The sequence below is a fragment of the Dermacentor albipictus genome, chromosome 8 (genome assembly GCF_038994185.2).
Source record: "Dermacentor albipictus isolate Rhodes 1998 colony chromosome 8, USDA_Dalb.pri_finalv2, whole genome shotgun sequence".
Classification (NCBI taxonomy): domain Eukaryota; kingdom Metazoa; phylum Arthropoda; class Arachnida; order Ixodida; family Ixodidae; genus Dermacentor; species Dermacentor albipictus.
In genome coordinates this window covers 102005477-102032111 of record NC_091828.1, presented here as the reverse complement: position 1 = coordinate 102032111, position 26635 = coordinate 102005477, and the positions used below count along the sequence as shown (strand labels likewise).

Sequence of the window (26635 nt, the reverse complement as noted above, 5' to 3'; positions counted from 1 at the left end):
TATTAGTCTCCTTCCTGTATTAGCCTCCTTCCTATATATATATATATATATATATATATATATATATATATATATATATATATATATATATATATATATATATATATATATATATATATACAGGAAGGAGACAACGAATCTTTTGGAAGTGAGACGCCTTAACGTTTTCGTCTGCTGGACCAGCCTTCGTCAGAGCCTGTACTCTGACGAAGGCTGGTCCACCAGCCGAAAACGTTAAGTAAACACGTCTTACTTTCAAAAGTTTCGTCGTCTCTTTCCTGGATACATTACGTCGGATCCTGCCTGCTGAACTTTGAAGAAACCATATACGTGCATACATTTCTGTGCTCTACTTTCCCATCAACACTATCGTCCTTCCCCATTGCAGGGGCGGAGCGCCTGCGGCGTTATAATGTTGTTCCTGTGAGGCGGCTGGATGCAGTTCCCAGTGCCGGCGTCTGCGTTCCGGTGGGTTCCGAAGAACAAGAACCCTCGATACTGTAGCACGTTTTGAATGCACGTTAAAGAGCTCCACGTGGTCTTGATTAAGACAGCGTATGGCGTCGCCCGTGGCCCGCGCGTTGCTATGGGAAATTGTAAAATCAATCAACTGTACCGCCCCCTTCATGGGCAGTAACATTAATAAACCTTAACAAGGTATGCACGTCCGTGCATTATGCGATAGCTCTCTCGCTGAACTAATATAAATGCGAAGTAGTTAGATACGCCTGCAAGATTAAACGAAAATATTCGTTTCCACCCCTCTTGCAGCAGAAAGCTACAAAGGAAACTCCATACAGGTGACGTATTCTACGGTGATCACTTCGGCGACACTATTGCCTTCGCATGACGTGGCGATGAACCAGCCAATCAGCTCATCCGATTTTGCTCAACCAGCCAATCGGCGCGCGCGCCTGACGGCGATATTATCGCCGAAGGCGATCGCCGCAGGTTTCTCACAAAGAAATATTCGCAGCTGATGAAACATTCGTCCTGGTCCGCGATTTGCACTTGTGCTGCACGACCGCAGGTGGACGTCAATTTTTTTTTCAATTTCATTAGCTGTCCTACCGTTTGCGGGCTTCCGCTGAACTGATTTGCCACTAAAGTATAATATGTCACGGATAACGTATATCCTATCTGGCCACTTAGGTGTAGAATCCTTATTTTCATCGAAAAAGGAACTTCACTTTGAACCATCCGCCCCCTACAAGGGACCCCTAGCTTCGGTACGCAACACAAACGAGAAGGTACGGGTTGTAACAGCGCACACAAGACAGGGACAACAGAAAGAATAAAACGACGACACAGCGCTGTACTCTCAACTGATTTTTATTGAAGATATGTCTAACATATATATATATATATATATATATATATGAGCCATTTGATAAAAACCATGACATGCACAAGATACAGATATGCGTCGAGGCAACTGTGACAAACTGACACAATCAATTGACATAGGTAATGCAGTTCCTTGTCATAAAGAGTAATAGACGGTTCACTGATACACGCTTTGTCCCTAATCTTTATATTGTGAGCTTCGGCGATTTCCCTTGTCAATTGGCTTGCGTGTTTAAAAATGACCCTAGTTTTCTCAAATTCCGGGCGACAACCGCACGACTTGCAATGCTCCGGGAGATGAAGTGGCGCAACCCCTTGCAGAGATAGCTCATGCTCCCGAAGTTGTCCCTGTCTTGTGTGCGCTGTTACAACCCGTATACCATGAATGCCAACCAACTGGCCCAACTTGCCGTTCTAGTGCAGACGAGAAGCCCTCAATAAGGACTCTGCTTACGTCATATTTGGCCCTCTCCGACGAGCTCGTGTCGTTGACGATTCCTTCGACAGTCGCCTTCCGCCACGCGGGATCACGGAGCATGCGCACGAATTCGGCGCTGTCGCTTCGGCGGCCACCGAAGGTGGCGTAGAGGGGACATCGCCTGCCCCTGTGTCGCAGCCGGCCGTCCAGCCTCGAGGCCGACACGTTCTCGAAGAGCTCGGCGTCCAGCGGTCTTCGGAAGCCGCCGCCGCCATCCGAGCCCGCGCCGAATCGGCTCAGGGACAGGCTGTAGAAGATCACCGCCGAACACAGAGGCGTGGGAATCTGGAGGGGAGTGTAGGGCCTCCTCGGATGGAAAAACCTGAAATTGTGTCGGGGACACGGGGGACACTTGGTTGATTGATTGGTTGATTCTTTATTGGTTAATCACATACACATGTGATGGGAGGCGAAGGGAAAAGCCATTCAAGGATGGCTCGAGGGAGTCCTTCGCCCCCACGCTGGCAAAGACAACAGCAGAGGCACACACGTCCTGTTCACCGCCGAATTACAGAGCCGATCCCACATTTAAAGGGACACTAAAGCGAAACAATAAATAAGTTTAGACTAATGAAGCATTGTTTGAGAACCCTGCAGGCAGTCACTTAAAAAAAATAGTTTGATTATTAGATGAGAAAACGAAGGTCCAAGTATCAGTATTTGAATTTCGCGCCGAAACCCCAGCGCCGTTACGTCGGCGTGACGTCAGGGATTCCAAAGTATGTTTTCGCATTTGGGCCGCGTTGGCTGAATGAAGGTTCCCGAAACTTGCCATGTTTAATATTTGGTTCCTTTAGAACACAATGTAGTCAATCTGTACCTCTATATATAATTAGTAGGCCCTAGAAGATGCCATCAAAATCCAAGATGTCACAGCCCCCAGGTGCGAGAACTTATGTAGGCGTCGCCACCCGTATTTCGTTCTTGCGCTTTTTCTGGCTTACCAAACGCCTTAGCGTTGCAAGAGTGGTGTTTTTGGTGTTGTTGAACGGTAATTTACTGATGCGGAAGAAATCATTTTTCACTTTAGTGTCCCTTTAAGGAATGCCACCCGCTCTAAGTGTCATGGCCATCAGCCCCTGATGTATCGACATCTGTAATGCTGGAGCCTGTTTGTTGTCGGGCGCAGGGTAATAAAAACACCTATAGAACATGTCGTGAGAAGCCAACCAAGAAATACGCCAACTAAGACATAGGGGAAATTTTCTGAGCTACCGTCGCGCCATTTCCACATCCACTTGCATGGGTACTCATGTGTTACTATTAGGACTAACATGGCGAATGTTGGCCAGCGCCACCACTCGCAAACCTTGGCAGCGGATGTGGAACCTACTTTATGCGGCAGGCGTCACGAGCACGTGATCTTTCTGGCTGAAGGCAACTGGTTACATAACGGAGCATGTTACATACATGCACGTGCATTGATCAGCGACTGAAACGCGATCCTAGGACCCTATGGCGGTCTATGTTTTTTTTGTTTTTTGCGCTACCGGTGGGCGCTGGTCGATTGCTGGTTGATCGCTGGGGCCCCAAATTCAGTCACAATGTGTCACAAAGGCACTCGCTGTCATCGTGTGTAACAATATGCATCAGAGGCTCGGTGTGCCAATGCAGCGCCAGCCGGAGGCGAAAAAAAAAACGTACGGAGTCATGTGCCACGAGTATCGCGTTTCAATCGCTAAGACCTACACGTACACAGTCTACCGCGGAAGTTTTCGGAGCACAGAATTCGTGACGAATACAATTCTCGTCGAATACAATTCTCGTCGCGGCTAAAATCCACGGATAAAATTGTTTTTTTTTTCCATTCTATTGCGTGCACATAAACTTTACGGGCGCACGCCCACACACGCAGGTACAAACGTACACACGCACGCATGTTTATTTCGATAGAAATAATGTTTGTGCACATGCAAGCGTCAACTGAATGCAACAAAGGGGCATAGTAATAAGACAGTGCAACATAATTATGTAGTAGAACAGCATATATGTAAGATATAGGCGAACAGCTGCAGCAAAAAAAGCAAATACACTTTCCCACGGCGTGAAAGTTGCGATTGTGCTAAATTACATATACATGTGCTGCATTCCCGAAATAAAATTCAGTTGATAGCCAGCTGCGTTACGTCTGCGTTCGATTCTCCTTTATTTCCCGCCAACATGTTGTGCTGTTTCAAGCGTAAAGCTAGAAGATGAACCAAATAGCGTACATCACGCGTCCTTCTTTTTTTTTTTGCCACGATTATTCCCGAGCTAAAATTCTCGACTTTCAGCCAACGTGAAAATTTGCTACGACTTCTCGGAAAGCACTTTGCGATACCTGCGAAAGACAACGGCGAACATCAAAACGACTAGAGGATGTAAACCTAAAGCAGATCCTTCTGTAAAAAAAAAAAAAGGTATTGTGAGAATGCCGCTATTGTCGCCATAGAGTCCCGCACAACTACTAGAAGGCGCTAGTGTCCAGTGGAACTGCAAACGAGGTGGATTCAGCCAGCGTGAGAAGGATCGTTAGCACAATGGTTTGCCAAACATTGTCCTTTTGGCTTTTAAACGGATTCGTGGTGTTGCAGGCCGATGATTTTCGAGAAGGTATTTCGTCATCGATAGTTCCATCAATGTTATTAAAATTGTCCGACGGTAGGATTTGAACAACGGACCTCTAGGCGCGAAATCCCGATACCCAAACCATTACGCCACGGACTAACGGACAAGCGGAACCGCTGCAATTAGCCAGAGTTAGCAGCGGTTACGCATGTTCGCAGAGTCTTATTGCCTTCTCCATTACAGAAAAAAAAAACGTGTAAGTCGATTTGAAATTTAGGCCAATGAAGGCATAGAAAGCGTAATAATAAGTGAAGCCACGAGGACGTCTGAAGCGCGAGCGCGAAAATCACGCAAATCAATGCACTAACCATCATTCCCACGGTGGCTGAACGATTGAAGCACCAGTGTTCGCTCTAGTAATTGTTGTGCGAAACTATAGACGGTCGCACATAGCCTCCGAGATTCGTCGCTCACCGCCCGATCTCGGAGTCCACGGATCGTTGCTATATACTCACTCCGCGTCGAAGACGCAGAACACGGGCCGAAACTGGGGCCTGGGTTCGGCGTCGCCCCTGTACGGCGCGCTGTAGGCTCCAGCGACGACGGTCAGAGCAGACGCGTTCTCCAGCTGCCCGGATGCACTGCCGTTGCACGAGATTGGAGCGTCGGCGTCTTCCACATACACGTCCTATCAGCAAGAGAGTGAGAATAAGCCCGGTCAGAACTTATAGCACCGCATACTTAGATGGGGATGACTGTGCATTTCGGGACAGCTGCGCGCAGGTGTGCCACGGGGTGACCTTCCACAATCACTGCCGTACCCTCCGTACAACACCCTACAACAGAGCGATGGGAGGAGCTGCTGGCCAGCGAGAGCCTGGAAGATCAGCTGAGTCTGACTGACGGGGCCTGCAGAGCGGCAGTCGTAAGAGGGGCCCTGGGGAGGTAATCTGTAAGAGTCCACCTAGCGGACTGTCCATTTCGGCCGTTTCTGATTGGCTAGGGTCGCTCGCATGCTCCTCGCTCGTACAGCTCCATCCAATCAGCAGCAGCCGAAATGGACAGTCCACTAGGTGGACTCTTGCAGAATTCCCCCCCCCCCCCCTGGACTGAAGGCTACACCCATCGCAAGCCAAGAACCTCCCACCACTCGTAGTCTCTCCGCAGCAATTTAACTGCAAATAAATAAGTTTTCACCACCACCACGACACTCGTACTTATCGAAGTGACGTTTGTATACTTCGCGTCTCTTGCAGAACTTGCAATTTCGCGTGCACTGTGACGCGCTCGCGTGCAGACCCTCTTCACGGCGGTCTCGTGGGCGCCGCCATGTTTGATCACGTGGCGACGAGTCCATTGTCTGCGTCAGCTGGCTCCGTTTCCTCCGCGTTCACGATGGACGCGCATGACGCCGGTGCGGATCAGCAAACATCTGTTTCGGCCGATATCGCAGAGGGTGACTGGGTGGACGACGACGCGAAGCTTTCACTCCAGTTTCAGGGGACATGTAAGCGCTTTCGGAGTTCATTACACGCCTTCACAGACAGCGCGAGCAGCGTGTTTGGTGCTTGTGCTAAAGGCGGTGTTATAGAAATGTATTCGAAGCTGTCCAACCTTCCAGCTTATGAATTAAATCAGGATCAGTGTGTTTTACTCTTTCTTCTACAATTTGAAAACGCTTTTAAGCAGTGGCTTACTGACATGTTTCTGACCCAGTAAAGCTTCTCGGTGGGGTCCCTATCTGTTTTTTTTCTGCGCAGTAGTAGTAGTATAAAACTTTTATTTAAAAAAAAATCACATTCAGGTCCAGTGGGTGGGTCCCTCAGTCCAGGGCCCCACTGGTGATCGCGGCACGCCGGGCTTGGTCGAGAAGGGCCAATTGGTCCTCCCGCACCGTGCTGGCTATCCACACCTCCCACTGCCTACTGTTAGAGTTTTGCCGCATAAGGGCAGTCACTCGCGGGTGTGTTCAGCTACGATAGATATTTCTTGCCGAGCCCAAGACTTGGAACACATACGTTCTGCACTTTGTAATAGCTTGTAGCAAAGACGCATTATTGCTATAGTCACTCGGTTACTACGTGGACCGCCACGAAATGTTCAACTTCGAACATCCGTGTGCCGTCGGTGTTGTCGCCGTCGCCCATGCTTCGGACGAATTGATTCAAGTGCGCGCCGAATCACTATTTTTTCGCACGTTTGCGATACAGTGGGCGCAAATTTGCGTGCGAATTGGGGTGGATACGGGTAGATACAACATGTGATAAACTTACCATATGCCAAGAAGCGGCGCTACTCCCTTTGTCACTGCGTAACGAGCAGTACTCACTCCTGCCGGTCTTCAGGGGTTGAAGTTCTTGCTTTGGACGTTAGCAGTACTATACGATGGCGGACGAGCGATTTTTTTAATCCTCAAGAAACGCCGTGCATCTCGAAGGGCCGGCAACATCACAGGCTGTCCTTACGTAACAGCGGCTCGCCTGATTTGGTCGTCACACAGATTCATTATGTAATCCTAATAAGCTTGTCACTATTCTTGCAGTAAACTGCTGCCCAGGTCTTCCCCCTATAGGCCGCTACACATTTCGCAGCGTGAATGGAGCACGGTGCACTTCGAACAGCCGACAGCTGATCGGCACGTAGCAGAGCAGAAGCGCGGTAACCTATAGTTTCGGATTCGTGAGCTTTCTCCGAGACAATGTGCGGTGCCCCGCCGAAAGCGCCACCTCGTTCCTCAAGAGCGAACTGCTCCTCGACAAAAACGGTCGCTCAATACGCCTCCAGCTTTCTGTTACAGATAACCCCCAAGTTGGTGAAGAAGTCCAACAATAATGCTGCAAACGAATGTGCGACCGATGGCGGGGATCCGACTACCCGCGCAGCATTAAACGTTAGGCCGCGATCGCACGCATGCTTCCCTCTTGCCAAAGTCGCTCCTTCCAGCGCTTGGCGCGTGCGTAACGTGCAATTTCCCGCATTCTTCGCTCGTCGCAGCTAGTACTTCGAGACGTCCCGTAAGGCTGCACTGCCTTCGGAATACTGTATTGCCTCCGGGATCGGCCCATACTTTCCGTTGGACACCACCAGTGTGGGCGAGGCTCGCCTATAACGTTATCGCCTTAAGATAACCAACGCTTCCGTATAGTTCCTTCATCACATCTAAATCGCTTACTACGAACAGCCCTTTCAAGAACCCTAATGAGTACGCAGGCTATGCGGACGCAAGACCATGTAGGAAAGTTGGGCACTCGAATTTATATCCGTTCTTCAGAACGACGCGGAGGAGAAGAAGAGGACATACGAAAGCGGGCTAAATAAACAAATGCCATAAAGTTGGACAAAGTTGACCGAACGACATCGAAACGGTCGGCTGAATTGACGAACAAAAAAAATTGGGCAGAAACTATGGGCGAACGATTGCTAAGGTCCAGAGATATCTAGCTGTCCCGTAGACCTGCTGAAATATGCTGCCGGGGACTCTGATTTGCTAGCCGCATTTGTTGGTACACGAGGCGCTGTGGTTGCCGCTAACTTTGATCTCCTTTCACAAGTTGCCAGAGTATTAAAGCACATCACGAGCCTTGCAAACACACATGTCGTGCACTGGCACCCAAATCGGCACACGAAATTACCACTTTGATTACAACGTCTCCAGGACCGCACCAGTTTGCTCGGCCTTGCCGCGTCCGCGTAAAGCGGGGAGAACCAGAGAAAGATGAAGGAGTAACCTACACGGTAGCCTAATTTGAAACGCTCCGCAACTAGACTGACTTCCAACATCCAGTCCACAAAAGAACCCATCCAAATGTGTTTGTGTGCGTCCTACGTCATGCAAAATTATGCGCACGAGCATAGTTTTTAATCTTTAGAGAAAATTCTCCAGGCGGTTATAGTTCAGTGTACTTCCCCTCCATCTCATTCCTGCCAGTTCTTATTGAGCTTTTGCGGCCACTTCGCCCGCCTGTCTCGCGTCTTCGATGAGCACGACGTCCGCTCTCGGGCTGTTTCTCGCTACTTCACACGAACAGCCCCGGAGCATTTTCGTTTTCTTCCTTCGGGTACACTGCGCATAGCTGTTCGCAACTCAAACACCCGAGCCTTCCTGCACACTCTGTCGCTGACGTCACGAGCCTCAGGACACAAACACAGGAGGTTACTGCAAAACAGACCCAAGAACGGACACAGGCTCTGCCCGTGTCCCGCAAACGGTGGTACGCGGCGAGTGCATAGGTATTCACACTAGATTCGAATCCAATTATTGGGTTTAGTGGGGCCAATCTAACACACCGGATATATGAGAGACACGTCGCAACGGGGCGGTCTTAGAGCCAGTCTTAGAACGACGGAGAGCTGAGCTAGTCGGTGAGGATTCGTAATGCGAAGAAGGGGCAAGGTGTGCAGACACGGACACAAGAGGAGAGAGGAGGCTTGTCCACTTCTCTCCTCTTGTGTCCGTGTCTGCACGCCTTACCCCTTGTTAGCCAGTGGCTGACAGAGTTACTTACTGTACGTGGTTCCCAAAGGGAGCCTACAGTAACTCTATAGTCGCGGATAGTGTCCCTGTATTTGCTCCTCGGCATATACAGGGATGCTGCAGATACGGACACAAGAGGAGAGAGGAGTGCTGTCCACTTCTCTCCTCTTGTGTCCGTGTCTGCACGCCTCACCCCTTGTTAGCCAGTCGCAGACAGAGTTACTTACTGTACGTGGTTCCCAAAGGGAGGCCTACAGTATCTGTAGTCGCGGATAGTGTCCCTGTATTTGCTCCTCGGCATATACAGGGACACTGCAGACACGGACACAAGAGGAGAGAGGAGTGCTGTCCACTTCTCTCCTCTTGTGTCCGTGTCTGCACGCCTTACCGCTTGTTAGCCAGTCGATGATAGAGTTACTCTACGTGGTTCCTAAAGGGAGCCTACAGTAACTCTATAGTCGCTGATAGTGTCCCTGTGTTTACTCCTCGGCATATACAGGGACACTGGCCCTGAGTTCGCGACTCCCTGCCACATTGGCCGCATTCCGATGGAGGCGGAATGCAAGAAAATACTCTTGCATTTAGAATCAGGCGTAAGCTAACGGATCGCAGGTGCTCGAGCCTAACGCGAAAGGCTCGCCGTGTACACTCTAAGAACAGTTTACACCCTTTGGCTTGCCCCTTCTGCCACACAAAAATAATCGTCATCTGCCTTGATGCGTTTCCTTTCTTTATCGCTGCAAGCCCGGAACTTTGCAGTAACGAACGGCACGCGCGTTATCAGCATAGAACAGTTTACACCCTTTGGAGTGCCTCTACTGATAACGCGCGTGCCGTTCGTCACTGGAAAGTTCCGGGCTCGCAGCGATAAAGAAAGGAAACGCATCAAGGCAGATGACGATTATTTTTGTGCGGCAGAAGGGGCAAGCCAAAGGGTGTAAACTGTTCTTAGAGTGTATGTCACTCCAACCGTGGCGGGCGCATACATATATACCGGGCCGCGTTGACTTGCCTGCCTTCGAACGGTCACGACCTGTCCGGGCGCCTCCGTGCCGTTGTGGGAGGAGTGCGAGACGGCGCGTCGCCAGGCGCCGCCGGCGGCCGCCGAGGTGAGCAAGGGCACGAGGACGAAGGCCAGCGGCAGGAGTATCATGGCGCCCGCGGCCGAGCACAGGATCCAGGGTTGCCAGAGCCGAGTCCTCGCGACGGCCGGTAACGGCGATTCCGCCGGCGGCTCCTGCGAGACGATTCGTGTCCACACTCTTAAAACGGTTGCGCCCTTTGGGGTGTATATTTGTCCCACAACAATAATCGTCATCTGCCTTGCTTGCGTTTCCTTTCCTGAAAACTCGGCGCTCGCTACTTTCCTGTCGAGAATGCTGCGTGCCACTGATATTGCGCATGCCGTTCGTGACTGGGAAGTACCGGGCTCGCAGCGTTAAAGAAAGGAAACGTGGGTAGCACGGATGACGATTATTGTTGTGGGACAAGATACGCCCCAAAGGGTGTTAATTTTTCTAAGAGTGCACGCGTGTTGTGCGGTACCTTTTATGCGAAGCATACTAGCCGCACAACCACGCTCTTCCTTGCTGCGCCGCGCGCGGCCGCGTAGCTACCATATGACGTCATAACAGCTGCAAAAGCGGAGGCTCAACTCGTGCGCTCGCTTGCGGCCGCGTAGCTACATAGCCGGGTCTCAGCTCGTGCGCTCGCCTGCACGAGTCGTTTCTTCGTCTAGCCGAACCAAATATAGCCAAGCAACAGCAGTTCACCAGGCTAAACAGTGGTTCAACAACTAAAATAAAGGCTAGTATGCTTCGCATCCTGGGCTTAACCTTAGCTAAGCCACAGCCATTTTTTTCATGCTTACAAACAGAGTTCCCGGAAGACTTCTGGCTAAGTCGTCAGGAGCAACAGAAGTTACACTAGCCTATAAACTTACAGGACCCTCCAGCTGGCACAAGCTTTGTTGGGGAGTTGGAGTATATGACAATGAATTGCATTGTTAAGTGCGACAAAAACGAAAGCCCGCACCTGAGTTCGATGCACTGCGCACGTTCTTTTATCTGAAAACATCAAGAATATGTGCCTGCAGTGTAGTACGCGGCAAAAGACTTCTTTTTTCTTGACTAACATGACTCTCGTAAATGGATGACCGGAAGTTCTTTGGGGTCATCAACGCAGTGCTGCCACATCGCGGATGAAAAAGGTCGTTAACTAGACAGGGTGTCCCAACTATCGTGTACCAAGATTTAAAAAAAAAGATATGCAAGTACCACGTAACTGGACAGAAGCGAGGGAACGTTGTCTGCCGTTGCTTGGAGATGCTCAGATTATTCTTTTTATTGCATTTCGCTTAATGACATAATTCGTCTAAAATAATTAACCCAGTTTTCAAGCATTATAATTACAGGAAAGGTGTCAATGAGAAATTTGTAGAACAACGCGAAAAGCTCAAGGTAAAGCGTTCTGCTGCTCACTGCGTGCTACATAAAAGTGTTTTTCCGGGCGTGAAAGAAGCTCGCCAATACGCACACAAAATTTCCGCGCGACTGGCTGCTCGAGGCAGTTTAATTAGGCAGCACGCAAGAAATAATCTGAGTATCTCCTAGCGACGGCAAACAACATTACCTTGGTTCTGCCCAGCTACGTGGCATTCGCGTATATTTAAATCTTGGTGCATGAAAGTTGGGACAACCTGCATAACCGGGCACACAATTGGGTAAAGTATTATGAATCATAGTTGCACTTTAGAAAAGAAACGACTACGGATTGACGGTATAGCTCAACTCCACAGTTAGAACATCGCACTCGTCATGCGGAAGTTGTGGGTTCGATTCCCGCGCGCGGCGAATTGACTTTTCTTCTGCTTTAACTTCACATTTCCCTAATAAGAACCTGAAGCATATCGTTGATTTAACCTTTGTTCGTGTTTATTCTGCATTTCATTAACAACAGCACTTTAATATTTTTTTATAGTCTTTTATTGGCTTCATCATCCATTCGCTTCACACGATTGTTGCTAAAACTCTAACCCTTCTGTTGCCCCGTGTGGTTCCTATCGTAATGACGTAATTCTAAACGCGGTGTCTGTGATGGCAAAGGTATGCACGGCTGACGCCGGTTGCAGGAAGCTCCTATCGGAAGAGCATGCGAACGACTCAGCGAGGGATTAACTCACCCGTCTCGGCTCACCCGTGACCGACCAGTCGGGCTGAGGATGAGACCTGAATTCTATTGTGGGGACTTCTCTGTCTTCAGTGGGCGGTGGTGGGGCCTGCAGCTTGGTGGTGCTATCCTCCGTCGGCATTGACGGTGGAATAACGAGCTGCGAGAACAAACGAGGAATGGATATGGCAAGGTACAATCAAGCAATTGACACGCGAGGTTGAACGGTGCTTTCTCACTCGCCGGCCGAATTTGTGTACAGACCGAGTTGTGCTGAGTTGTGGAACGCGTTGTGGCTTGGTTAATCACCACCACCACCCCCCCCCCCACCACCACCACCACCACCACCACCACCACCACCACCACCACCACCACCACCAACAACAACAACAACAACAACAGCAACAATGCCACGCAGTTAAAACGATAGCAGTATCAACGTCTTCATCGTCACCGCAGGCAGTCCCAGTATAAGAAACGTTGTGGGCAACGCACATTGATTTTGAGCCTGTTTTTGAAGACAATGCCGTGAAACAGGGGCAGGGAACATGATCGTGCAAGTGAAGTTCAGACTGCACCTACACGGCAATATTCCGAACACTGAGTTCATAACATTTTTTCTTTAAAACACGCGTTCAAACCACGATCTTCCAGAGTTCCCAAGCCGGCCTGGATATATCCCAAGTCAGAAACTTATGGTCTAACGCCATGACTGCCTAACAAAGCATAATTTCGACTAAGCGACAACATGACGACAAAGTGAATTCAATATAATTGTTCAATATAATTCAATATAATTCAATTCAATATAACGATAGACGGGATAGTTTTATTACAGTCGTCGTTCTTGCCTCAAAAATCGAGCACAAATTTTCGTCGTTTCCATAGGCTTCCATTGCTAAAACTTCAACCACTGCGGGAACAAAATTCTTACGTGCCATAGAGTAGTCACTGCATTTGGCTCGTGTGGATTGTCTTCCAGAACACGTTTGTCACCTGCCTTTTTCAATAATTGGCCTGCAGCTGTTGTTATTCGCGAAAAACCCGCTCGTTCCATTGAAAACGCGCTAGCTTCATGCCGGGTCCGCTTGGGGCGCTATAGTTGGTACGTGTCCGGAAAAGCTGGATATGGGGCGTGTGTGAACGTCTGTGACTATTAGGGCAAACACTATTAGACCACACGCATCAGCGACCTCACCGCTGATTTCCTTCTTTCCTTCCCTCCTCTCGCTCTCTGGCATCTTTGTTTTCTCCTTTCCGATTCCCCCGGTGTAGGGTAGCCAAACGGACATTATTCTGGTTAACCTTCCTGCCTTCTGCTCCTTTTTTTCCTTCCTTCCTTTCTTCGAAAGTAAAAGTGCGAAAGAACGTTAGAAACCTGAAAATGGTGCAATTTTCCTGGCGCAGCTGTGCACTATCTCCGGGATTGGCCCACGCAAGAGGCCGCGTTTCTACCAGAACACTCACTTTCGTGCATAGCGTTCGCCGCCAGCGCTTTCCGGTAAACATTGCAGTTACATAAGCTGCAGTTGCCGGTAAGCGTGAGAAGCAGTCCGGGATTCTTCTTTTCTTCTTTACCAGATACCCGCATCATCATCATCATCATCATCATCATCATCATCATCATCATCATCATCATCATCATCAGCATCGTCGTCATCATCATCATCATCATCATCATCATCATCACCACCACCATTATCATCATCATCATCGGGACGTGGATTACAATATTCCCTAGTTGTCCAACACCGCGTTAGCAGGTGCTGCGTTCGATTCGATGTTCGTTCGGTTCGATTCGAGAGACACGCGAAGAGAAAGCATCATTGGCAATAAAGTGCACTCACGCCTACACCGAGATAACTCGAAGACGGCTCCAGTTCGGTTGCCACTGTTGTGGCAGGCTCGGTCTTTGCCGCAAGTTCCGTGTCACGTGTCCCGTAGTCGCCTGACGTCAGTGGGGCCGCCTTTTCGGGAACAGAAAAAAAAAAGTGATGGCGGGACGATTTCGGAAACAGAAAAAAAAGGCAATGGCGGGATGAATTAAGGCGGTCATGACCGGGTGCTGCCAACGCAGAAACTACCACTCCTCCATTAGTCCTCTTGTAACCAATGGCCTAGCTACGTCAGGTTTCACCCGTTTAAAGGAGGAAGATTTGCCTCGTGATCAACAGGCTTATTTCTATGTTAAAATACGTGTGAAACGCGGAAATTCTCTCATTACACAAAAGCTCAGACGATTTGAATGCAATATGTCGCATCTGAGAGAGCAAGGTAATATACGTAATAGTACGGAATACATTAATTTCGTAAGCTCATGCTGTCTCAAAATTTGCAGTTTCAAAAACTTTGATAACATTGCTAATCATTGAGTTGTAAATTTGATGCTCTCGTGTTTTTTTTTAATTTCTCTACTTGAACAATATTAGCAAGAAATTGTTAGCACAAACCAAAAATTTGCTCGAAACACCTGGTACATTTTAACCTTTTCTTTTAATTGCCAAATACCTCATCAAATTCTAGGCAGCATACCCCGAGTAAAATTATTTCTTCGTTCCGATGCATCTATAAAGAAGGACCTGTGGTAATGCTTCCTCTTGACTGCTTGGAATTGATTAAACCCGATAATTCAGTGCGATTCCGTATACCACTACTGACACCGCTTTAACACTTGATTGTGATCACACTGCTTCCATTGATTGCGATGCATACGCAGCATGTAGTAAGCGTTCTCAATGTTCGAGGTCAGGAAAGAAGCTAGGACGAATGGCGGGCTCGAGCATTGGTGCAACATACCCGAAAGATTTTGCTCGCATTGCATTTCGGCAGGTGTGCAGCTGGAGACGATATGGCGGATTAAGGTGGTCTTGTATTCGAATGCGCTGTGGTTCCGTCTTCAGCGAGAACGCCCTCAATGTTGGCACGTTCGATCCAATTCCGCCGCATCCTCGTCACCATTCTCAACACGACAAAACAGAGTAACGCACGTAGATTCTTAGACCTGTTATGCAAGGCAATCTACTGTGGAATGAACATTGCAGGTTAGGGACGCATTCGGCTAGCTCACTACACTTTGACGTTCTGCGATACGTTTGTATTCAACCAAAGAAGAAGAAGAAGAAAACTACGTGGGATTGGAACTAGGGTAATCTTCTTTTTTTGTCGACCTGCCTTTCACTTTCCGAACACAGCAGAAGCTTGCGCGAATTAATGACTCAGGTGTCGAATATTGCCATTTATTCTCACTAAGACATCTGTTAAAAAATGGCCAGGCTTAGCTTGGTTAAGCCAAGAATGCGTTGCATATTGCGCGAGTTGGGGCCCAGCTTTTCCTCCGGCTGTCCTGACGTCACGTCACGTGGTTGCGCTCAAGGTCAATGGTGGCTGCCCGGCCGCGCCCAAGAGCTGAACGGAGTGATTGCAATATGCAACGCATAAAACTTGCGCATTACTTGCGCTTCTTAGTTGAAGCCGCCAGTGTTCTCTATACGTGCGTTCGAGGCACACTCACGTCAGCGGAGGAGCTCTTCCACTGAGGCACCGTGGCCTCCCCTGTATCGGCCTGCTTCTCCCGTTGCAATTCAGATGGTGGTTCCGAGTGCTCGACAAGCCCGTCCACCTGACAAAAGTAAAACCGCCGCATCGAGTATCGTCCTAGAATTTTCAGTGGTAATTCTATTCTCTACAAGCCTGAGTAAAATATAAATAGGCTATATTTCTGACGTAGCGGTAGTAGAACGTTCACTTCTATGTTGCATAAGTACGCGGTTCAAGAAAGAGACAAGAAAGCAAAAATAGCGTTTGGCGCTTTACAGGTACTTCTGAATCGTAAGCTCGCAAGATAAGCACGTATGTTGCTGCATAAAATGAAGTGTTACCCATCATACAGGCTGTCCCAGCTAACTTTAGCCAGTGTTTAAAAATATGCGAATGCAACGTCGCTGGACAGAACCAATAGTGATGTTGTTTGCCGTCGCTTGGAGATACTGGAACTACTTTTTCCATTCCGCCTAATCGCATAATCAGTCTCAATTATTGAACTTCTCAAATATTATACTTAGATTAAAAGTGTCAATGAGAAAATTGTTGAGCAACACGAACAACTTTCGATACAGCTTTCTGTTGCTCAATACTTGCTACATAAAAGTGTTTTTCCGAGCGTCAAAGAAGCCCGCAAATGCACGCAAAATTGCCGCGCGACTGGCCGCTCCAACAACTTTGCGTGTGTTCGCAGGCTTCTCTACATGCAGTGCCCTGGACTTTACATACAGTTGTTTAACTTTATATACAAAGCTGTTTGCAAGAAGTCCACAGGCATATGGGGGGCCGAAGATTATTGTGTCATCACCCGATCGGTGACCGAGTGGTCAGGGATCACGACGTCGTCTGGTCGGTAGGCGGAAGGTTCGAGATTAGTGTTGTGACAGGGTGGCCTCATAAGCCACCCCGATTCGGGCTGTTCGCTGGGTGGACTGCGGTACTGTGGCCCCTGTTGGCCACCGTCGAACCCTCGTTTAAAGTTTAGGCTAGGGTTCTTCGTGGTCAAGGTCACAACTCGCCCGCGCTGCCGGCTCTTGCAGGCGAGAAGGGGCGGCTGCAGACGACGGGAGCAAGACCGTCTGCGGGCGGGTTGTCCACAGTCCACTTTGTTCTTTTTGTTTTTTCCTTTTGCAACAATAGCGGTTAAGAGCCATAGGCTACATATATGCATGTAGTGCCAGGGACTTTACATACAGTTGTTTAACTTTATATACAAAGCTGTTCGCAAGAAGTCCACAGGCATATGGGGGGCCGAAGATTATTGTGTCATCACCCGATCGGTGACCGAGTGGTCAAGGATCACGACGTCGTCTGGTCGGTAGGCGGAAGGTTCGAGATTAGTGTTGTGACGGGGTGGCCTCATAAGTCACCCCGATTCGGGCTGTTCGCTGGGTGGATTGCGGTACTGTGACCCCGGTTGGCCGCCATCGAACCCTAGTCCAAAGTTTAGGCTAGGGTTCTTCGTGGTCAAGGTCACCACTCGACCGCGCTGCCGGCTCTTGCAGGCGAGAAGGGGCGGCTGCAGACGACGGGAGCAAGACCGTCTGCGGGCGGGTTGTCCACAGTCCACTTTGTTCTTTTTGTTTTCCTTTCGAAACAATAGCGGTTAAGAGCCATATGCTACATGTACGCATGCAGTGCCAGGGACTTTACATACAACTGATACAACTGTACGTAAAGTAACTCTATATAGAAGACCGTCTGCAGGCGGGTGTGGCCACAGTCCACTTTGCTTGTCTTCTTTTAAGGCCCAAGCCTTTAATGGTTCATACTCGCGGCGTCCGACCGTCCGTCCGTCCGTGCCCTGGAACGGTGCCAGCTGTGGCCTCTCCTCCTCACACTCTATCAGCAGTCACGTGATGGCACAGCGGCGCATAGCAACAGTTGCACCGCCACAGCTGTGGCCTCTCCCCCTCCCATTCTCTCAGCAATCACGTGATGGCACAGCGGCGCGAGCGGCAACACTCCTTCGTCAGACGTCTCGTTGCAGCAGTCGAGTTGCAGCAGACGGCTCCCAAGCGGCCCGGTGGTGATTCCACGGCAAGCGGTTCGGAGAAGCGCCCCAAGAATGTGGACTCCCTCGATACGAAACGCCAGAAGAAGAATGAGCGAATGCGCATGCGCAAGGCTGACATGTCACCGGACACCAAGGCCCAGGGAAGAGGAACGGAAGCGATTAAGGCGAAAGCCTTTAATGGCTCATACTCGCGGCGTCCGACCGTCGGCACAGGCTTTCGCCGAACACACTTTGGAATTTGCAAAGTGTCCTTCAATATTTTTGTTCCTTTTCGCGGCAAGAACGGTAAAGAGTCGTATGCTACATATACAGGGAGTCTTAGCTAACTTTAGCCAGAGTTTCAAAATATGCAAATGCCACGTAGCTGGACAGAACCGAGGTAAGGTTGTAGCGTTTATTTCGTGTATAATTGTACAATTTTAGAACAACATTAGAATCTGAAATGCTTAGTTCTACTTGGCCGTTGCTGTACGTTGTACTAAGAATTTGAAGAATCTAATGACCATGCACATTGCTACCATGAATTTCACAGTAACCAACGCTTTCGTAACTTGCAAAATTGGGCATATGTGGGTGATCTGCTGTCAAACCTGCCGTTCGCGGGGGCTGAGACCTTTGTCAGGCTTTATGCCTTTGGTCTCAGGCTACCCTCGTTTGAATGAACGAGAAACAAAATTCAATTCAATGTTGTTTGCCATCGCTTAATGGGGGTGCTCGAATTATTTTTCATTCTGCCTAATTATACAATTAGTCCTCATTAATGACTCAACATCTCAACTATTGTAATTATATGAAAAGTGTCAATGAGAAAATTGTAGCGCAACATGGAATAATCTCCAACCCGTAAATTCACGCAACATTGCAGCGCGACTGGCCGCTCGAGGCACTTTGCGTGTATTCGTGGGCGTCTTTCACGCTCGGCAAAACACTTTTAAGTAGTACGTATTGAGCAACAAAGCTGTGTCGCGAGTTTTTCATATCGCTCTACAATTTCCTCATTCACCCTTTCATCTGATTATAATATTCGAGACGTTGATTGAGTAATTAATTAGGACTGATTATGTAATTAGGCGGAATGCAAGAAAAAATAATTTGAGTATCTCCGAGGGACGGCAAACAACGTTACCTTTGTTCTGTCCGGCTACGTCGCATTTGCATCTTTTTAAACTCTAGCTAAAGTTAGCTGACACACCCTGTATACAGGGCATATATAAAAGACAACAAAGATTTATTAGACACTTACGAATGCATCTAATAAGCAGGCAGTTATACATGTAGTAGCAAACAACGCAATTCACTCGTGCCTAAGTATAAAGAAACATAACGTGTCATGCTAGCTAATGCTCCCAAGTCCTTTGTTTCAGTGAGAAAATGTGTTTCCACTACCCAAAAAGACTAAAGTTTATTTCCCCATTTGTTCACCGTTCGCATTGTCGGACGTTGCGTTGTTTATCTTCCGTAATCACGCTCGTGCGGCAATCGGCGCGAATTCACTCTCGCGGGATAACGACATACATCCGTAATACCGACACCGAAGGCTCACCAGAGGCGCGCCAGTGGTGCTCCGACCGCGGTCTTCTTCGGGGGGCGCCACTGCGGTGTCGCTGCTGTCGTCTACGCCTGTAGTGCTCGTAGTAGTAGTAGCGCGCGTTAAGCTTGGTGTCTCGGTACCGACCTCTCGTCGATCTCGATCGCCCGAGAGAGTCGGCCAACGAGGCTCCTCCTTGGCGACTCGACGTTCTCGAGGCAACAGCCTCTCCAGGACGCGAGCGACCTTCTCCGCAAACCGATCCCGGTCGACGCTCGTGGGAGAGGCAGCAGCGACCGTCGACGCGACGCCTTGGGAGCCGTCTGCTGCGACGCCTTCGGAGCCGTCTGCTTCGACGCCTTCGGAGCCGTCTGCTGCGACGCCTCCGGAGCCGTCTGCTGCGACGGCGGGAACGACGACGACGGACGACGGCGGTTCGGTGGCGCTGGAGACCCGTTCTATGGAAGGCGTCGAGCTGGACGGTCCGGCGTCCCGGTGACGTCGCCGACTGGCGTCGAGAGCGGGAGACGCGGAGATCGACGCCGTCTTGGGAGCGTCGCTCGTGGCGGCGGATCTGGTGGCGGCTGCGATTCGAACGTCGCGCGCGGTTGTCGAGATGTAGAAAACCGGACGCGTCCGTGGTTTCAACGCGTGGTCTAGCTCGCGCGTGCGCGGTTCGTGCGGAAGCCGTCGAGGCGACAAATTTGGGGTGACAGCGAGCTGAGAAGATTCGTAACCAATTAAAAAATGGCTGTGGCTTAGCTAAGGTTAAGCCCAGGATGCGAAGCATACTAGCCTTTATTTTAGTTGTTTAACCACTGTTTAGCCTGGTGAACTGCTGTTGCTTTGCTATATTTGGTTCGGCTAGACGAAGAAACAACTCATGCAGGCGAGCGCACGAGCTGAGACCCGGCTATGTAGCTACGCGGCCGCAAGCGAGCGCACGAGTTGAGCCTCCGCTTTTGTAGCTGCTATGACGTCATATGGTAGCTACGCGGCCGCGCGCGGCGCAGCAAGGAAGAGCGTGGTAAAGCCCCTTAAACTTCGTAAAGTAGTGCCACGCTTTGAAGAATGCCGCCTCCTCCTCCAGCGCTCTGGCCGAAGCCGACACCGCGTCGCTATTGGCCTAGTGGCATCACGTGGCCCCTTGCGCCGGCTTCGTTTGTTTACAGTCGCGCTTCAGTGCCATCTTTGCTCGAGAAGCGGCGCTTGTTGGCGGCATTCCTTCCATTCCTATTCTGTGTTGTTTTGATCTTGCGAACGCCTTGAAGGATGTTTTGTGGCAACTGCGACGTCGCTTCACGTCATTTTCTGTTACCATGACCTGCTGCGCGTTTGGATGCCAATATAGTTTTAGCAAAGGCAAGAATATGTTCGCGATACCGTCCGGTAAGCGCAACGGGTTAAGAAGAAAGACATGGCTTCACCGAATCGGGAGGGAGAACTTCCGACCAACTTCCTCCGCGCGACTATGTGATGTAAGTTGTGGCTCTCTCAGAGTATTGTATGTGCCAGGCTTGCGTATTGTGCTGCGGGCAATAACGTAGTAGATATTGCACAGTTCACTGTGCATGTTGTCATTTGTACGCACGCTTTAACATGATTTTTACGCAACGTCTGCTTTGCTTATATGCGCACTACGTGGTCGTGTTAGTCATATTTGGTGCGCTTAATCGTTTTGAACACAACCGGCTTGAGTTCGCGGGCACGCGAGGTTGCGTGCGATAACGTGATTACGAACGTTTTAAGATTCAGCGCAGTCCTTTTGACAAAATTTCAGTCTCGATCATGAAAGCGCCTCAGGAGAGCAACTCTGTGCCTTTTGTGGTTACTTACTAGCCTTCTTTAGATAGACTAGCTTTGTTTGCCACATTTGTTCGTGTTCCTCGTTGGCGGTCGCCCGGTGGATTTGCGATACAGAGGCACCGATGAAAAGCGTGCGTGCTCTCCCGAAACCGTGTTGCGCGGTGCGTTCGTCGTCGAGCGACCGCATCATAGGTAATTGAGACGTATGTGCTAATTCGCGTGAGCTTTACTGTGTGCGAAGCTTAAGATGCGGCGGTGGAGCACTCGCTAAGAAAACGTGCGGTCGCCCGCCCGTTCCCTGCCTTGTTTAGTCGTCGTTCGTGCTTAGTCGTTTGCTCGTTCATTCGCACGCTCGTTTAGTCGTTTGCTCGCTCGTTAGTTCGCGCGCTCATATAGTCGTTCGCTTGCTCGTCTATGCTACTATTAGTTTCTACAGTCACTATGCCTAATTGAGACGCGTTTGCTGTAGGACTCTTAGGCTGGTGCGTTTATTTACGCAATGAGACAATAAATGGTGCACACGGACTTGTGACTGCAAAGGCAAATCTGTAATGCATCTATGTGAAAATAAACTGTTAACTTGCAACTTGAAGGCCGTTTCATATAATTTTAACCTATGGATAAAACATCATTTCACTTGCCGCAATTTCGGCCGCGTCATGGCGGGGGGATTCTTTGCGCGATCACTTCACTAATAAAGTCATATCTGGCAAATGTTACTTCGAAGGGAGTGCAACCGTCCTCAATGCATGCACCTCAGTGCAACTCGGTTCGCGACAAGTACGTCACTTAGTAAACGGACGAACCAACGCACGATGAAGTGTTATTCGTGATAAGTCATCAACCTCAAAAAATTACTGAAGGCCACAGTAGTCTTGTTTGAGATTGGGTCAAGCATTGTTATCGCGCTCCCGCTTCGCGCACGAATGCTAAAAACTCATTTTATTTTCTTGTGTACGCACAGTCCCGACTTGATGATCGGCCGCGGTATTTCTGTCGGCGTTGAGACACGAGAAACATAATAGAGAGTTTTAGCCCAGCGGGTTTACGGCCAGCGGAGCGGAGCGGGCGAGCGGAGACGCGACTGCGCATGCGCACCACGCTGAGGCGGCCAGCGGTTTTACGGAGCAGCGTTTACGCCCGCTGGAAAGCACTCCCCAGCGGAGGGTATACGCAGCGCGCGAGCGTGCGTAAGGGCGCGCGGGCGTGTATGGGAAATGCAAGACGGCAGCCGCGAACATGAACGCCGGCAGTTCTGCATCGAAGACGGCGACTGCCGCGCTGGCCCGTACATTAGTACTCAGTACATTATTAACAAATAATGCACTGAGAACATGTAATATATCTTTATTCAACATTTCTTGCATAATAAAAGCAAGCGTAATTCAATTTCATTTCTCAGTAACTCCTATTCGAACCACTAGGTGGGGCAGCAGAGCGCCCCGCTCTTTACCCCGCTCGAGCGGGTGATCCGCTGGGCTAAAATTCTTTTTTCGCGAGCCGCTCCGCTGGCGCAACGGTGGAGACCGCTCCGCTCCGCTGGCCGTAAACCCGCTGGGCTAAAACTCTCTAATAGCACCAGCGCCCACCTCTGAGCCTTTGCGCGCGCTTAGATTGGCAAGCACGCACGTTGGCGGCACTGTAGCTTGTAATACACTTTCGAGCCTCAAGAGCAGTGATCTCCGTCAGAATTTGTCCGTCATAGCTGATACGCGCCGCGAATTTACATGGTAAGGGCGGCGCGGATTCTTTAGGCTGAGGGCTTGCTGGAAGCCAAGAGGTTGTCATTCGATGGTAAACGTGTTATTTACAACCATTCGCAACAATATCTTGCGAGACGCCCTTGACAAACGTTGCGTACCTAATTGTAGGGCACGCGATACATTCGCAGTCGTCAACGCACAGCGTTAACACTCCGTCATATACTTTTTTAAGAAATAGTTATCAAAAAATGAAACAAAAGCTGCCGTTACTGAATTTGTATAAGCATCCGACTAGAAATTCTATGCTGGGGTGCTATGCAGGATGCGCCGAGTTTCTCGTTCACCCGAGTTTTGCCCGAGTTTGCTCGACGGCAGTCAGTGAACGGAGATAGCGCGGAACGGGCCAAAGGTGCAGGCAAAAAAATATGTAGACAAAAAGTCGCGTATGACAACATGAGCGCACCCTGCGGGGCACGTTGCTTCCACGTTTCAAGCGCAGAAGGCTGCACAACGAAACGCGCCAGCGCCGCGTATTGTTATCAACGGATTATCGCAACTTAGCGATACCGTGACTGCCCCGCTGTCTGTCAGCACACTTGCCGTGAGCCGTTTGCCACGCCTTTCCCGGGCGCGTCAAGGGCGTGCCTCATCTTTCGGGCGCTATCTATCTATCCTCCATCGAATGCAAACGGAGTACATGCGGCGCATTCTTGCACCTACACTTTCACTCAAACGAATACGTTAAAATACGACAAATAAAATAACGCACATTTTTATTTCTTTAGGTATCTGTTTTTCGTTTTCAATGCTAGAAATTTGTGATGACAAACGTAGATCGAGCAAATTATTAAATTTTGCACTTCTTGCCGTGAGTGGCGACAGGGAGGCGAAAGCTTAGAAGCGGTACATTGAAGCGGGTCGCACGCACGAGGGCGTTCATACGGTGATAAGTCGCCTAGGGGCGCTGAAGTGCTATTCTCAATAAAGTCGGTCATGATCCATGGAGGGTCATGGCCACTCTTTCTCTATTAGGGGAATAGAAACGCAGCGCCGCGGTACGGCTGCTCATCGCAGGCGCTTCACTAGGCTATTAAGGCCCCCGCTTTACCAACTAAAAACGACACAACAGCTGACGCTGTAAAATGGCGGTATGTTATTTTAGAGTGCGTAGTGACGCAGTTCAGTGAAAATGTACCAGTTTATCTTTGTGCGCGAAGCCTCTGCGATACATTGCGAAACGTGCGTGCTTCCCCAGCGACAGAATTCATCGCTTGTCATCGCTTGCCCAGTAAAGGCGCCTCTGAGCGCATGTACGCAGTATATGAGTGTGTTGTGCAGTCGAAGGTGCTTGCGGATTACCTCTGCTGGAGCCAGCAGCGATCGCAGATGGATATCGTAACGACACCGCAGCACTCGCATTTTGGCAGGTGAGGGCTCTCGTGTGCAGTTATGAAATCAGATTTCGAACGGAGAGAGGTGTTGGAACTGTTGAGTGCGCAGTGCTTGTGATGAAGAAATGCCATTGCACTGGGCCTAGAAGAGCGAGCGATTCTCGGACGCTGATCGTGTTTACGACGTTGTGGCTCCGTTTCATCACCGATGACAGAGCAGCCATCTGAAACGACTGCTGCAATAAGCACTTCTCAGCATCGTCGTCCCCCTCGACGCCTCGACGCCTTGCAAGCACCTACAGTGACGTGCCGATAATTATTTACTGTGCGCTACGCGCCGCAATGCAGGCAATGAAACCGTGTTGTGCGGCCATCTCAGCCCGAGAAGATGTATGCCAGCGACAGTCAACGCTTTGTTTTCGATAGTGGTGCTCAGTACATCACCGATGACAGTGCTTGTGCGTGTTTTATGTCGGCGGTCAAGATTGTTGATGCCTCTCAGCTCGACACCGCGTCGCTGTTGCCGGAAGATAAGTTGGGCGTGGCCCAACTGTAGTGGGTGCGCGCGCAATAGTTACATGCCTCGCGCGGGGCGTGACCTCTGGGTTTGATTGACAGGCGAAATCGTGCTAAACTCGTACATCGCGAAACCCCCTCCGAGTTCAACTCGGGAACATGGCGGCGGCAGCAGCAGCCTGTTTCATTGCATCCAGCGGCAGCAAGCGTCAGTATGACCGTCCGGACCCGTTCACCTGCATGACCGACGGGGAGTTTCAGCGTCATTTTCGCCTGTCGAAGACATCAGTGTGCTGGCTGTGTGACGAGCTAGGCGAAGACTCTCGTCTGCGGAGACAGCGTGGCGGGCTTCATTCGCTCACCGTCGTAGAGCAAGTCATCTGTGCCCTCCGTTTCTACGGGACTGGGAGTTTTCAGGAAAGCGTCGGCGCCGAGCGTTACATCGGACGCCATCAAACTACTGTTAGCCACTGTGTCAGAGATGTGTCTGACGCGCTTATCGATGCGGCAGTGCGTAAGCGGTGGCTAGCTTTCCAGAATACTGCGGCGGAGCGGGCATATATAAAAGAATGCTTCCCACTTCGTGGGAACATTACGAACGTAGTCGGGTGTGTCGACGGAACGTACGTAGGAATTAAGGCGCCTTCAATGTCAGCGTTACTGTGATTAACAGACTTTTTCGCTGGTTGATCACTTTTTGTCGATTGTTCTACTTATCTGTCAGGGTGCCTTCCAAATGGCTCACTTTCTTGGGAAAGGGGTTAAGTATAAATAGATAAATGGATATCACTAATTGTGCGAAGTAACCTATGAATCCTAATCTCATAAACAACTTGGGGTTCTTCATTGGTGAAGTTACTAAGTATGCACAATGCTGAATTTTGGTCATGCGTAATCTATCGGCCGCACTATGAAACAGCGAGGCATTGCACAATTTGTTGCAGCGCGAGATGTGGATATTGCGCCAAGCCGGTTGTGCCTATGCATTTGTGGCGAAATGAAAATGCATTGAGAATCTTAGTGTGTTGGCTTGCATGAAGAAAATACTTCAGATTGTTTGCTCTGTTGGCTGTCGATGCATGTGCCAGAAGTTCAGTGCATCTTCTTTTTCTTTGGGGGGGGGGGGGCGGCGTTATTCTGGATGGATAAATTGTATATTTTCGTCTCGTAATGGGGCTCTAATTCTTAAGCATTAGAACAATGCACATCCGATACTCTGCAGAACTCTCTGTACGTGAAGATGTCATGAACCACCAAGGCATTATTACATATCGGGAGAAATGTGGTGCAGATGCCAATGAAAAGTTGGTCTTTAACCTACTATGATAAAAATAAAACTGGCAGAGCAAATAGACCATTTGTGCAGCTTTAGAGCAACGATTACACAAAACGTGATATGCCCAAACGAGTAAACACTTGCCACATTGCCAAAGTAGGCTGAGCGACATGCAGCATATATTGGCATTGAACATGTCTCGTAACTGTTATTTTTATTGTAAGCCCTCGCTGTCACACCTTTCCCTCCAGCACTCCCTTTACTGAAACGTGGCACTGTCTTTCCATTGGTGTCAATGGTAACGGCAGCAGCAAGGCTGGTGAATGCTTGCCTCTTTGATTCCTGTGAGTTTAGTGGTAAAGAATATGGCACGTTCATACATATAGCTGTGCTGCAAAATTTAACATTTATGATTTTTCGGAGAACTAATTTGTGTTGGGAAATTTCAAAGATGTGCACCATTGTGGCCTAATAACTAGAGCATTGGTGAGGTTGAAGACGGTGTATTGGTATAGAAGCTTGAAGTTTCATTGCACAACAATTCGACGGGACACAAAGAGAAATACACACAGCAGAATGCTTTGCTGTGTGTGTTACACTTCTTTGTGTGCCGTTGAATTGTTGTGCGATCCAACTTAAAATAGAGCATTGGGCTTCTTTGGTGCAGGACCGAGGAAGTGTGAGCTATTCGACAACATGCCAGTGCCTTGCCACACACTTATGGAAGTCAGAAGGTTTGCAAACAAAGCTTTGCTTTCAAATCCACCTGCTCATGTAATACAAGCGCTGATTGAAAGAACCATCACACAAAAATAATGGTGAAATCAATGGCCTGTGAAAAGTG

The 26635-nt window shown here is 49.4% G+C and overlaps 1 protein-coding gene across 6 annotated transcripts in view; it reads right to left on the bottom strand.

Moving 5' to 3' along the window:
- Nucleotides 1–26635, bottom strand: part of LOC135913721 (streptococcal hemagglutinin-like) — a 94704-nt gene that overhangs the window by 57481 nt on the left and 10588 nt on the right. For 4 of the 6 annotated variants that reach the window (XM_070523871.1, XM_070523870.1, XM_065446326.1 and 1 more), the window contains exons 3-9: nt 19115–19683; nt 15526–15633; nt 13862–13981; nt 12028–12174; nt 9859–10083; nt 4888–5060; nt 1802–2147 (exon numbers count right to left, since the gene is read on the bottom strand). In XM_070523871.1, coding sequence (XP_070379972.1) covers nt 1802–2147; nt 4888–5060; nt 9859–10083; nt 12028–12174; nt 13862–13981; nt 15526–15633; nt 19115–19683 — 1688 coding nt within the window. The remainder of the gene's footprint in view (nt 1–1801; nt 2148–4887; nt 5061–9858; nt 10084–12027; nt 12175–13861; nt 13982–15525; nt 15634–19114; nt 19684–26635) is intronic. The other 2 variants (XM_070523872.1, XM_065446329.2) reach the window with 1 other exon arrangement.